Source organism: Pristis pectinata, chromosome 3, assembly GCF_009764475.1.
Source record: "Pristis pectinata isolate sPriPec2 chromosome 3, sPriPec2.1.pri, whole genome shotgun sequence".
Classification (NCBI taxonomy): Eukaryota; Metazoa; Chordata; class Chondrichthyes; order Rhinopristiformes; family Pristidae; genus Pristis; species Pristis pectinata.
Genome location: NC_067407.1, coordinates 114,441,162 through 114,455,784, shown reverse-complemented (window position 1 = coordinate 114,455,784; position 14,623 = coordinate 114,441,162). Strand labels below are relative to the sequence as shown.

The following is a 14,623-nucleotide window of genomic DNA, read 5'->3' as shown; positions in this document are numbered from 1 at the left end:
ACTTGATTTCTCAGTCTGGGCTTGTCCCTCTGCTCTGCATTTCACAACTCCCGCATTCTTTTATCTAGGCTCTTGTGTCAAGATTGCCACCCTCTAACTGCTCCTGTTTACTCACTGACCAGATAATATTGTTCACAACTTATCCCCATGATCATCCTAGTTTTTTACCCTATCAGAGATCCTGCCTATGCACACCCCCCCCCCCACCCTCGCTTGCCTTCCCTGCAACTTTACAAGCTTCTTTTATCTCTTTTTCAGTTCTGATGAAGGGTCTCAGACCAGAAATGTTGAGTTTTTCTCTTCCCACAGATGCTGACTGACCTGCTGAGTATTTCCAACACTTTCTCTTTGTGGTGGATAATTCTTATTTTCTCGTCAAACTGAGATTAACACAGTGCTCATAATTTCAATACATTTTCTTCATTATGTACAAAACCAAATTCCAATTATACCTTCCAAAGAATTGCCTCACTTTCAAAATTTCTTCTCAAAAATAACAAGAAATTTTGCATTCACTACATCACCCAATACTGTCAATTTATCTAAAGTAAATACACTGGAATGTTTATGAAGTGAAAGAATAACTGCATCAGCACAAAAATTGTTTCAGCTCCAGGGCTTCACTTAAATTAGCATCTGCCTGCAGTGACCTTTTGAGGTCTAATGAATGAGAGCAAGATTTTAGGCAGGAGATATTACACTGATCTTTCTGGCCCATGTTGAAATGGCTTAATAAGAAATGAAAAAAAACAGTTTAACTTCATTTTGAACTATGAAACCTTTAAAAATAAAAGGTTCTAGTCTTTTCAGCATGCCTAAATTTGACAACTGCTGTGATTCCCTTCTATTTCTGCCACAAAACCATCTTTTCAACAATAAATTTGAACTGCCAAACTTGGAGCTGTCAACAATACTTTGTTGAATACCAAAAAATAATTTCAATTTTTAACCAATAAATTTACAGATGTCTGTTTACAATTTAGTAGAATTAGTAAACTTGTACGTAACCGTGTATTCCGTCATTTGTTTTACATTTGCATGTAGTATATAGTGTGTGCACATACAGAACCCAAAATTAAGCCAAGTGCAACTACAATCAAGATAGGCACTAATAACAACAAAATGTCATGAGAACAATTAAAATTTCTGTAGGATTAAATGTTTTCAGGTCATGTCTGACAAATTCTAAATCTCAACCTGGTGTGTATGGTGGTGCAAGACAGAGACTCAATGTTAATGTAAATTATGTTAGCAGTGACCATAAGTATCAAACTATTAAAAAAGCCATCTAGTTTAATCATTACTGACACGACTGAATAAACTGTCCAATTTAGATCTATCACAGTTTAGAAAAGCATAGGTATAGTGCAAAAAAAGATTTTTTTTTAAATGCTTCCACCCCCCCCCCCCCCCCCCCCCAAAGTGGTCTTTAAAAAGGCCCTGGTTGTTACCTTCTTTGGAGGCACTGACATCTGATAATCTCAAGATATCAAATTCTTTAAAACATAGAATTTGCATTTCTAAGATTTTTCTTAAATTAAAGAAAACATTATTCTTTAAGTACACAAAATTTAATGCTTACTTATCTGTACTTTTGTGTTTTGATAACTTAGATGTCGAATGTGCTCTCAACATTTTACGATTTTCGTCGGAACCTTCCCAGCTGCTGCTCTGTGACCTTTCAATTGTTGAACTCCGCTTTGCACTGAAAAAATTGAAGTAAGTCTGTTACCACAACACATTTAGGAAGGTTGCACTATCCTTCAAATAAGTAAAGCAGCAGAGGAGAAGCAATGGGAGCAAGGTCTTCAAAGCTAGACAAATGAAAAGTTAGATTAATCTAGCATCTTAAGTTAATTGCCAAAAAAGAGTGCAAGCCACAACAGTAATGCTGCAACAAATATTAAGACAGGAAATAGTTAATTATAAGTTTATGAATTGAATGAACATTAATTTGAAGTCTAAAGTTATGCAATTTCAGACAAAATGGACTACATGTTCAAATGATAAAAATAACTTGCTCAAGATCTGAGAAAGCGAGAATGGTTAAGATTCTATTAATTCAGTATTTGCAAGCAACACTTTTGACACTATAGTAAAAGCCAATGTCATACAGCACATATTAATAAAATATTTAATATTAGTTTATTTATTGCATATGGAGGGAATCTGGAAAGAAAGAATAATTGCCTATATTTTAAATAAAGTCTGAAGGAAAATTCTAACTGGATTTTTTTTTAAATTTTAAGTAATATCTGTAAATCTGATGAACTACTGTCAAAGGACAATTGATGCTTAATTTGCAGGAGGATTAAGTTATGTTCATCATTGTAAATAATTTTTTTGAATAAACTTGGTTTTTGGCTAGGCACTGAAGAGATGACCTACACAAAGGTTTGACTGTTACAGTGAACTATTCACCATAATAATTAAATGCTTTTTTGAAGATTTTGATTTGCACCTGAATAATATGATGGTTAAAGTGACTTGCGACTGTCTGACTTCTCTTTGTAACTTGAAGATAATTGACATGATAGAACAGAAGTATGCAATATTACCTATTGTCACCAATTGCAGCAAACTAATGAATATCTATAATAATCTTGCAAAACATCTGCTTAGAAATTAAATTAAGCAAAGCAAGCCAATTTGCTTCTTTCCCTAACACTCAATCATTTCATTCTTCCTTTGTAGAGAAAACCAAGTTTGTATGTCAATAGATTATGAAGTTTTCTTATCAAAAAAAAACTTTTAAGGAAGAACAGTCATTGGAATTAGGATTTCCCCATTAAATAAGTTTTGCTCTGGCTGCATAACAACCTTGAATCTGTTTTTCCATAATGGATTTTAAGTGAAGCTTCTTTTAGGCAATGAAGGTTGGCAATAGCTTTGTAGTGAATAAAAGATCTGTCGGCTCAACCTGTTAAATGGATTTGGATGAGGTGCACTTCTGCTGTGACTTTACTCAGCGCTTAACCATTCTTATGGCATTATTTTGAAAATAATTGAATAGTCCAGTACTGGAAAGGAAGATCTTTCCCTTGTCCCATGTAGTTCTGTTAAGATCACAAAGACACTGTAAAAAGATAGTCATGCAGGTCAAACAAGTCAAAGATATGGAAGAAGCATGGTATGCACAACCTAGCTTGTGTTTCACCATTTAAAAGCAGACAAAGAGCGGCAAACTGCCAGTTTGAAAAATGTAGTAGACATGCAGTCCGCTTTCAAGTAAAAGTCCAGAAAAGACAAGTTCAGGTTTTCACGCATGCTGTATGCCAACAGGCCCTGAGTAGTATGTTAATGTTCAACAAGAACTTAAAAGCTGCCAATATTTTGGATCAACTCTTAACAATTATTTAACAGTAGATGGCTAAACAGATTTTAAACATCTTCATAAAAATATTCATGGAAAACAGAGACGAGCTGGAGATCAGACATCTGACACCAAGCTCAGCTGCTGAACTCAGCATCAAGCACAGTGGCAGAGCAATGAGGTGCAGCAGAGGGGCTAAATGCAGCTATGGCAAATGGAATCACCAGACCTATGGCAAAAGGTAAGTGCATGTAAGTATTTGAAATATTTTACTTTATTTCTGTGTTTTCATTTTATGTAATTTTAATGCACCTTCAATCAAGTTTATTTTTTTAAAAACTAAATCTATTTGATCAAAAAGCCCTTTTGTTAAAAGTGATCAGGATATTGAGAGCAGGATCTAAGGATTAGATGCCCACTCCACCTCACAAGATGTCTCTCAAATGTGGAGAGTCAGCTTGTTCAGACTGCTGCATTTGGGAAAGGTAGGCTCTGTGGATGCCAAGTCCAGGCTGTGGGCCAAGTTCAGCACACGTTGACCCATTGTAAAAAAAAAGTGCAAAAAGCCCAAAATACATGTCTGAAAATGTTGCTGTTTGTATCATTGTGCAAAGGCATATCATGAAATCTACTCTGCTATTCTAATGCAAAGTTACCTTTCCTGTAAAAGCAACAGGCAACTGCAAAATAAACGTATTAGATATTTGTAAACAATTTCCTAGCTGAAATGGTCCTTCTTATTTAAGGTAACTATTTTGTACAGTTGTCACACTTGTGCTATTATCCTATTGACAAAATGAACCTAGTTTTCAAACAATAAAGATTAATCTACTTTAACCTTTTCAGGTTTGGATTTTAACTCTGAAACTGAATAGTGTCTGTAATCTAAAACCACAGAGTGCACAATAACATTTGTGAAAACAATATTGTTTGGAGTTGATCCAGACCAATTGACTGGTCAGCTTTTAGTAGTTTGGTACAGTAAAAATATGAAGAATTAGGGTTGTAACGATAATCAGAACAATTATGTTGTACTAAGATAACCATACAATAATACAAGGCTGATAACTCGAATCAACTTTATCAATATAGAGCAGTCCCTCCATTCAAATAAGAAAACACTTCCATTATGTACTCATACTATATATAAAAAGACATCTGTTAACAAATACAAACAGCACTGCAATATTTCCTAACACACTTGTGGTCAAACAGGTAAATAAGACAACATAAACAGACTTCAACAAACCTACTACATAAATTTACGAGAAATTAAACACTACTTTTTCCCTCTACACTATCCAAAACAACCTCACTATATACATTGTGCAGTAATGTGAACCTGAGGGCTTGAGTGATCATGAACTTAAATACATGCTAGAGTCATACAGCATGGAAACAGGCCATTCGGCCCACTATGTCCCCACCAACCAGTGGGCACCCATCTGTATTAATACCACCATCCAGCCTTTGCCCCATTGCTTTCTATGCCGAGGTGATTCAGGTGCTCATCTACCCATTTCTGAAATGATGTCAGTGACTCTTTCAGGCAGTATATTCCAGGTATTCACCACTCCCTGGGTGAAAAATGTCCCTCAAATTCCCTCTATATCTCTTACCCCTTACCCTAAATTCATGTTCTCTAGTTTTATCTACCCCTGAAATGGAGAAAAGTTTCCTGCATTCTATTTTTTCTATCCGTTATAGAACACTACAGCACAGTACAGGCCCTTTGGCCCACAATATTGTGCTGACATTTTATCCTGCTCTAAGATCTACCTAACCCTTCCTTCCCAAATAGTCCCCTATTTTTCTATCATTCATGTGTCTATCTTAGAGTCTCTTAAATGTCCTTAATGTATCTGCCCCACAACATCTGCAGGCAGTGCGTTCTACGCACCCACCACTCTATGTAAAAAAAAACTTACCCCTGACATCCCCCTTATACCTTCCTCCAATCTAATCACTCATTAAAGCCTTCACCTCAAATAAATTCCAACTTTCACAGTAATTTCAAATGGTTCAGTTTCCCAAACACCTTAAGCACGCAACCACCTACACAAACAGGCATTTTAAAAGGCACACTAGAGTCTACGAGAATACAAGCACTGCTGTCTTAAATGGTATGGGTAATCCTTGCATTCTTTCAAAATAGAACCATTTTGATCCCTTAAATTGAATGTTAAAATGGTTTGGGATTAACAGCTACATTTCAAGTCCAGCTAGGTAAAATTGTGCTCACTTGTGCTCATGTATCTGACTGGAACAATTTAAATCCCTGATTGGAATATTGTGCATCCTACTTCACAGACATTGGTTTATATATTCAGAACATGCAGCGTGCAAGGGTGAGAGACACTGGGGACATGGGGTCTGGTGTTGGCTAAAAGTGCGCTCGTGGGAAGGCAAAAGTTGGAGTGAGAACACGAGTACAAAGGCAAGGAATGTGCAAGAACTGAGCGTGTCTGTGTGAAGTGAAGAGGGGAATATCCATCTCTCCAGCTGATATTTACTGGGCTAACTAAGGAGGAGAGGATTGTGTGAAGTGGAAAGGGGAATATCTGTCTCTCCAGCTGATGTTTACTAGGCTAAGGAGAAAAGGATCGTACTAACAAGAACAGCTAAAATAAAAATTGGATCAAAATTCATTAAAGTTTAGGAGAAGGGATGATCTTATTTAAGCATAAGAGATCCTGAATGGGTTGACAGGGTAGATGTTGAGATGTTTCTAATACTGGGATATTCTTGAATGAGGGGACATAGTTACAAGATAAGGGGGCATCATTTAAAATTGAGGTGTGTAGGAATTTCTTCTTACAGAGGGCAGTGAGTCTCTGGAATTCTCTACCCTGGATAGTTAGGGAGGCTGGATCACTGGAGGCATTTAAAACAGACATACATAAGCTTTTGAAAGATCAGGGAATTGAGAGCTCTATGGAAATGGCACAGAAGAAAAGCTAAGGCCTGGGGAAGATCTGCCATGAACATACTGAATGGCAGGGCAGGCTTAAAAGGCTAGGTGGCCTACTCCTGCCCCTATTTTCTTGTACTGTTAAGTGGGCATACTAGTGCCAAGGTGTTCAACCTTGCATATCTACTCTAACACATAATTTACACTTCATATAATGCCAAATGAAACCAGTACAAAGTAGCTCCTCTGAGGAGTCTTGCTCCATCTTTCTGTACACTCAGAGTGCCCGAAACTGGATTTAAAGCATTTGGAATCTGTTGAAGCTCAACCTCCTTTACATCAGTAATCAGGAAATGAGAATCAACCCAATTTTAAACAACCTGAACATTCTTTTCTTCATTTCGTGAGCTTCAATAAAGTTAACCAAGAGCACAATTTCAGCTCAAAGCTTTTCTCCACAAATTATACTTCACTTTATCATGTTATATTCTGGAGGGGGGAAAAAAAAATCAACAACACTTGAAGGCTTTCAATTACATGACCCAAAACTCATTGGTGAAAAAACGAATATTAAAACCCAGATGATCTGACTATCTTCTAACCACAACTATAAAAGAGAGCTGAGACACAATTACAGTAAAGGAAAAGACAACTAAGACAACAAAAGGAACCAAGTACAACTTCATCACCAGGCTTAGATTCTTCCTCAAAAACATATCCTTCAACAGAATTTTAACTTAAGGCTTTTTAAATAACTGATAGTGATGACAATTCTCATATCGTTACAACCCTATTGCATTTTGTATTACTGTATCCTGGAAACCTTTTGGCTGAAGCAGGGTTCTTGTTCTCTTGGGTGTGGCTTTGCGATTGGGGAGATTGAGAGGTTTGACAAGTTTGTGCTTGAGTTTGATGATTAGACCGTGTCTCGCCATTTGTCTCTTTTTCCTCGTGTTTTTCATTTTTCTCCGGATTGCTGGAAAGATGCATCAAATGACAAAAGTACGAAGAAAAATCATATTGATTAGTTAGCAAAGTCGCACTAAATGCAAAATCACGTAAACATGTCTTAGCAGTTAAATTAAAGCAGGATGGTGCTAGACCAAATTAATATTTCATTTTATGTTTAAAAAGTGCCTTCTAATAATGCTTCACCAAAGATAGCAATATGAAATACAATAGATACTTTTCACAACCATAAAATCTGAATCTTCACACACTTGGATTTGTTTTGTGCAGTAAAGTTTTTAAAACTGTGCATTGTAATGTTTTGCATGATTAAATGCAAACATACATTCACAGACTGTTGGAGCTCATTACTATAAATGCTATTACTACATTAAAAAATGTTTGATATTCCTAAGATAAATTTGTTTTTCATTTTCCAAATGATGTTTCATGAATTTTAAATCTTCAGCTTCATGCTGAGAAATTGTTGCTAATCAAGTGGCAAAGGAAGGATGTGGGAGTTCCAACAAAAACTGAATTTAAAAAAACTTCAAAGCTTCAGCTGGTTTGGCCACCATTTCAAACCAAAATATTGGCCAGTGGTCTGAGAATACTGGGGGGAAGAGGAAAGTAAAAAAGAGACTAAATCAGCCTCAAGGGATGTATATTCCATGCAAGGAGAAATAAAGCTGTGTCAAAATAGGAGTTTCACAGCAAGAATTTAAGTTTTATAAACCTAAAATGAAACAAATGTCAGAAATCTAGAAAGTCAAATGCAAAAACAAGTGACTGGAGATCTATATATACAGAAACACCACAACCAACCCTTAGCTGCATTTTTGCTACAGAAAACATACTTGTTCAATTTAGTTTACTAATAAAACACATTCTAAGGACAATTGTTTATTTTCACTTTGCAATTATCATTCTGTGTAGTACATCTGCATGTATTAACTGTTGACCATTCATCTGCTCTGCTGTAGGCCTGGTTGCAGATAGCCAATAAATATAAAAACATTCTATGATAGGAAATGTACATTAATGAATAAAAATTCGAGCTTTCAACTTGGTACATGTAAAGTCACAGTTGGTTCTAAAATGCAAATAACATGCACTGGATGCAATCTAGACCACTACTTTCATGAACAATTTTAACCATTTGGGCACAGAACTTTTTGTTTAGCCTAGTACGGATCAATTTACTCAGAAAAATTAGCCATATTCACATATGAACTTTCAAATGCTAATACCTATAAAAAAAATTATTCTGATTTACAATTAAAAAGGACATTAAAATCAAAATGAAACCACAGATTATATTCAGTACTCAAATGGTTAAGTATATCCTTCTGACAATAAGATGAAAATGTAACCTTCCTCCAACCCACACACAAACATATCCATACACACAAAACATATCCACACACACACACTCCTCATTGCTTTTATTTTTTAATTTCTATCTGGCATCTATTTACTACAGGGTTGCACCTGCACCATTCTAACTATGCAAGCCAATATTCTAAAACGAATAATACACAAAACACAACTTACTTTTTTTGCTCTTTCAGCCCATAACTGTGAATTTAAAAAAAAAGTCATTTTATGGTTGCACATATATTTAAATCATTGAAAATACAAAGTAATTAGAAATTCAGGAAAACAGCCAATCTGTTCAAACTTTTAGAAGGCCAAAACTCTATGGGGTACCAAACTATTGGGAAGCTTTGCATTTATACAAAAACCCAAACATACAGTCATAATCTGGCAAACTCTACAGATACACCAAATATAAAAGGACAGTATATTTTTCTTCAATAATATATTTTCCAGATTTCAACTAGCACGTTCAGGCACATTCAATGAAAGGAAACAAGAAAGTGAGGTGCAGCAGTGCAAGGGAGTGTGTAATATATGGAAGGGTATCAAGCTGTTTAGAGGAATAATAGTACGTTTGAGTGCATGTCCTCAGATCCGTGCAACAAGCAGGAATACTGGTTAAAAGGGCATACAAGATGTTTTCCACAGTAGCTGAGGCATAGAATATAAAGGCAGGGAAGTTACGTTAGATTATACAGAATTGCTGCAGGGCCACTCTTGAGCATTGCGTAGTTCTGATCATCACATTACAGGAAAGACGCAAGATGTAGAGATTCACTAAGATGTTGCCATGGCCAGAACATTTTTTTTAAAGCTGCTGGCAACAATTAGCTGAGCTGGAACGCTCTCTTTTGAACAGGAGCTGGAGGCTGAGGGGAGACTTCATTGAGGTGTTTAAGATTATGATGGGTCTAGATGGAGTAAATGTTAAAGACTTAGCTGAGGGATTAAAAACCGGGAGCATGAATTTAAAGTAACGTAGAACACAGAACAGTACAGCATAGGAACAGGCGCTTCAGCCCACAATACCTGAGCTGACCATGTTGCCAAATTAAATTAATCCCATTTGCCTGCATATGGTGTATATTCCTTTCTCCCTGCCAGTTGATATGCCCATCTAAATGCCTCTTAAATGTTGCTATCATATCTGCTTCTACCACCACCCAATGGCAGCGCGTTCCAGACACCTATCACTCATTTTGTAAAAACTTGCTTTGAAAATCTTTAAACTTTCCATCACTCACCTTAAGTCTATGCCCTCGAGTATTTGATATTTCCACCCTGGGAAAAACACTGACTACCATGTCTATGCCTCTCATAATTTTACATACTTCTCTCAGGTCACTTCTCAGCCTTCAATGCTCCAGAGAAAACAATCCAAGTTTGTCCAAGCACTCCTTATAGCTAATATAATTCAGGCAACATCCTGGTGAACATCTTCAGCATCCTCTCCATAGTCTCCACATCCTTCCTGTAATGCAGCAACCTGAACTGCACACAATACTCCAAATATGGCCTAACTAAAATTTTATACAGCTGCAACACAACTTGCCAACTTTTATACTCACTCAGTGTCCTGACCAATAAAGGCAAGTATGCTGTATGCCTTCTTTACCACCCGTGCCACTTTCAGGGAGCTATGGACTAGCAACCCAAGATCCCTCTGTACATCATTGCTCATAAGAGTCTTGCCATTTACTATATAGTTCCCTATTACATTCGACCTCCCAAAGAGCAATAGCTCATACTTGTCCAGATTAAACTCCATCTGCCATTTCTCCACCCATATTTCCAACTGATCTATACCTGCATTCTTTGACATCCTTCCCCACTATCCACAACTCAGCCAATTTTTCTGTCATCTACAAACTTACTAATCAGCCCATCTACATTTCTGTCCAAATTATTTATATAAATCACAAACAGAGGTCCCAGCACTGATCCCTGCTGAATACCTCTGGTCACTGAACTCCAGTCAGAATAAAACCACTTCACTATTACCCTGTCTTCTATGACCACCAATTTAATATCCAATCTACCAAGTTTCCATGAATGCCATGTGCCTTAATCTTCTGGATCAGCCTACCACAAAGGACCTTGTCAAATGTATTACTGAATTGAACACAGACAATAAAAAAGGTTCAAGGGGGAAATGAGTTTTACCCACCCAGTGGGTTACAGGGTTCTGGAACTTACTGCCTCAAAAGGTTGGTAGAAGTAGATACCAGGCACCATCAAATATTGTGAGGGATGTGTACTTGGATGTGGCATGAATTAGGAGTCTATGGATCATGTACTGGAAGGAGTGATTAGGAGGGAAGTTCCTTTTGTAACTGGCAAGGACACAGTTGATCAACTGGCCTCCTTCCAAGTCTTTTCACGATTGTATGAGTAAACAGGTTAAATATTGCTTCAGCATATCAATCAGAAGAACTGGAGTTTTAAACTTTAACTACTATCCATGCAAAGTTATGGTTTGTAAGTATTTCGGTGTGCTTCTCGGGAAAGCAAACCAACAACTGACAAGAACTGTCACACACATAATAGTGATCATTTTGGTTTCAATGCTTTTAATTTGAAAAATTGTGAACATGACAGGGTAGTTCTTATTGTCAACAGCTGGAAAAAGGTTTTGACTGGATTGAATATCACGTTTAAATAAATAGCTTAATGCTGGAGGGTAACTAAGCCTTTGGGAATACAAGCATGCAAGATAGTTGTGTACAGCAGACAGCTAACAAATTTAATTGGCATTTATTGTAAAAAAAATAAAATTCTTTTAGTTTACATGTATTAGAAACCTGAGATTAAGTAACTTTACCACTGAATGGCTTATTTGGATCATTGCAAGTCTCTCCAATTATTTGCTATTTGGGTATTTCAAAACATGTTAAAACATGCTCCTTAAAACAATCCTGGCCTCAAAGAAGATCATATCATGTACAGCTAATTGAACATTACTTCAATGAGAGACATTCAAGAGTTCTGCCTCATTCGCTTACCTTGGCTAATCTTAATAATGTCCTTTTACTGTACAAAAAAGGCTTGTGAAACATCAACATACTTCCAATCTATGGAATTCAATGAATTAGAAAATATTTGTATGGACATTCAAAATAGAACAATACAGCACAATACAGGCCCTTCGGCACACCATGTTGTGCCGACCTTTAAACCACGCCTAAGACTATCTAACCCCTTCCTCCCACATATCGCATTTTAAATTCCTCCATATGCTTATCTAACAATCTCTTGAACTCGACCAACGTACCTGCCTCCACCACCACCCCAGGCAAACAGAAAATATGTAAATTCAAGAAAATGGATGCACATTTTTAATCTTGCTTGCTATAACATTACCCATGGATGATATTTGTGCAATTCATGATCTAAGTTTTCCACTGAGGCCTGCAGATTTCAAACTGTGTTTGCATATATGGAATGGTAATCATTAGACTTTGTGACCTCATGATTTCTTGTTACTGAAATCCTTGTACACAAGTATAGAAAGCATTTTGAAGCACATTATATGTGATGTAAATTTCAAACTTCATGTAAATAATGATACAACTTGTTGACCACCAGCATAGGTTGTTTTCTCCTTCATTCACAAGACTTTATTTACATTAATATGGTTAATGAGCACTGGCATCTCATCAGATAGAGGGACCACAAAAAACTATCCCAAATTACTTTGTTTGTTCTGGAATAACTACACTGCTTCAGAGCCAAGGATTACAGTTTCAAAATAAAAGCGCAGCAATTCGGGACAGAAAATTTGGGATAGTTTTTCATGGTCCCTCTATCTGATCAGATGCCAGTGCTCATTAACCATATTAATGTAAAGAAAGTCTTGTGAATGAAGGAGAAAACAACCTATGCTGGTGGTCAGCAAGTTATATCATTATTTACAGGACTGAGATGAGAAAAGATTTCTTCAGCCAGAAGGCAGTGAAACTTTGTTGTTCTCTACCCAAGAGGTCTGTAGAGACATAGTCACGAGTGCATTCAAGGCAGATCAGTATATTTTTGGACCATTAGCATCGTTACACAGCCCATCATGTCCATGCTGGCTGCAAACAGAATAATCCCATCAGTCTTATTCTCTCCTATTTCCCTGTAGCCTCGCAACTTATTCTCTCACATATCCCTCAACTCCCTTTTGATTATTTTGCGAGCTATCAACATGACCTACTCCTCGCCTATTTCTCATGGTCTTAATATGGTATTCAGTCCATCATTATCAATAACACAAACATTTGAAATACATTGAAGTATATGATTGGGTTGACAATGATGTACAAATCAGTTTGTTGGTAAGTATTGTGGGCAATGAATCACTCAGTTGGTAGTCTAAACAACAGAATGTACAACTGTTACAAATTTTTGCCAATTACAAAAATGATTCATTGTAAGAGATGTATGGAATAGAATGAATGGTATTAACTGCTGATACAATGTGGATATAAGAACGTAAGAAATAGGAGCAGGAGTAGGCCATCTAGCCCATTGATCTTGCTCTGCCATTCAATACGATCATGGCCGTTTTGGCTGTGGACTCAGATCCACCTCCCTGCCTTTTCCCCATAACCCTTTAATTCCCTTACTTTGCAAAAATATATCTAGCTGTGTCTTAAATATATGTAATTACGTAGCCTCTACTGCTTCCTTGGGCAGAGAATTCCACAGATTCACTACTCTCTGGGAAAAAGTTTCTCATCTCCATCCTAAATCTATTCCCTCAAATCTTGAGGCCATGCCTCCTAGTTCTAGTCTCACCTACCAGTGGAAACAACCTTGCTGCCTCTATCTTATCTATCCCTTTCATAATCTATGTTTCTATAAGATTCCCTCTCATTCTTCTGAATTCCAGTGAGTATAGTCCCAGGCGACTCGATCTCTCCTCGTAGGCTAACCCCCTCATCTCTGGGATCAGCCTGGTGAACCTCCTCTGTGCCACCTCCAAAGCCAGTATATCTTTCCTCAAGTAAGGAGACCAGAACTGCATGCAGTACTCCAGGTGCAGCCTCACCAGTACCCTGTACAGTTGCAGCATAACTTCCCTGCTCTTAAATTCAATCCCTCTAGCAATGAAGGCCAACATTTCTGCAAATCAACCTTTTGAGATTCATACACAGGCACTCCCAAGTTCCTCTGCACAACAGCATGCTGCAATCGTTCACCATTTAAATAATAATCTGATCTTCTATTTTTCCTTCCAAAGTGGATGACTTCACATTTACCAACATTGTACTCCATCTGCCAGACCCTTGCCCACTCACTCGACCTATCCACCTCTCTCTGCAGACTCTCCACATCCTCTGCACAATTTGCTTTTCCACTCAATTTAGTGTTATCAGCAAACTTAGATATACTACACTCTGTCCCCTCTTCCAAATCGTTAATGTATATCGTGAACAGTTGCAGGCCCAGCAACTAACGTTTACAACGTAGGGATATTATATTCAGAGAACTCAAGTCTCTTTTGTTGTAAAGAAAATGATGATTTAACAAATTGGTTGGTGTTTACTGATTAATATCTGGTTAGTCTCTGACATATGCCTTTTAAAATGACTGATACCATTGTGTGAATCTATGCAACGAAATGGCTCAGCTTAAAAACAAAGTAGGAAACAAAAGACACTAATTTATGAAGTACATAAATGATTTTGGATAGCTGGATGAATTGAAAGTCTATGAAGAAGTAAGAACTTAAGATGTAGATAGGAGTAAAATTTGGAAAGTTTAGCATTTAAACTTAAATCGAAGAGACACAGTATATTACACTGTTGGGTAATAGCTAAACCTCTGAGACAAAGAAACATAACATGGTATGTAACAATATGCAGAGAGAACGTGAGAGGAAGAACAAGCATGGGCCATGGATACAAGAGGCACACATACAGCATAAATGCAAAATGACTGAGCCAAGACAAGATAACAACCAAGAAAGAAATATAATGACTTATCATTGACTTCTGAGGTAAATACAAGTGTCTGCAAGGAGGTAAAATTGTCCAATTCCACAATAATCAACCTCAAAGTCAAACTTGCATTATGCTTACTTTAAT

At 37.0% G+C, this 14,623-nt stretch overlaps 1 protein-coding gene across 1 annotated transcript in view; it reads right to left on the bottom strand.

Annotated features, from left to right (window-relative positions):
• The window catches only part of LOC127568488 (echinoderm microtubule-associated protein-like 4), a 148,792-nt gene that overhangs the window by 79,716 nt on the left and 54,453 nt on the right, over positions 1 to 14,623 (bottom strand). Inside the window, 3 exon segments of the mRNA XM_052012292.1 lie at positions 1,583 to 1,705; positions 7,048 to 7,200; positions 8,727 to 8,750. Of these exon segments, the coding sequence (XP_051868252.1) occupies positions 1,583 to 1,705; positions 7,048 to 7,200; positions 8,727 to 8,750 (300 nt within the window).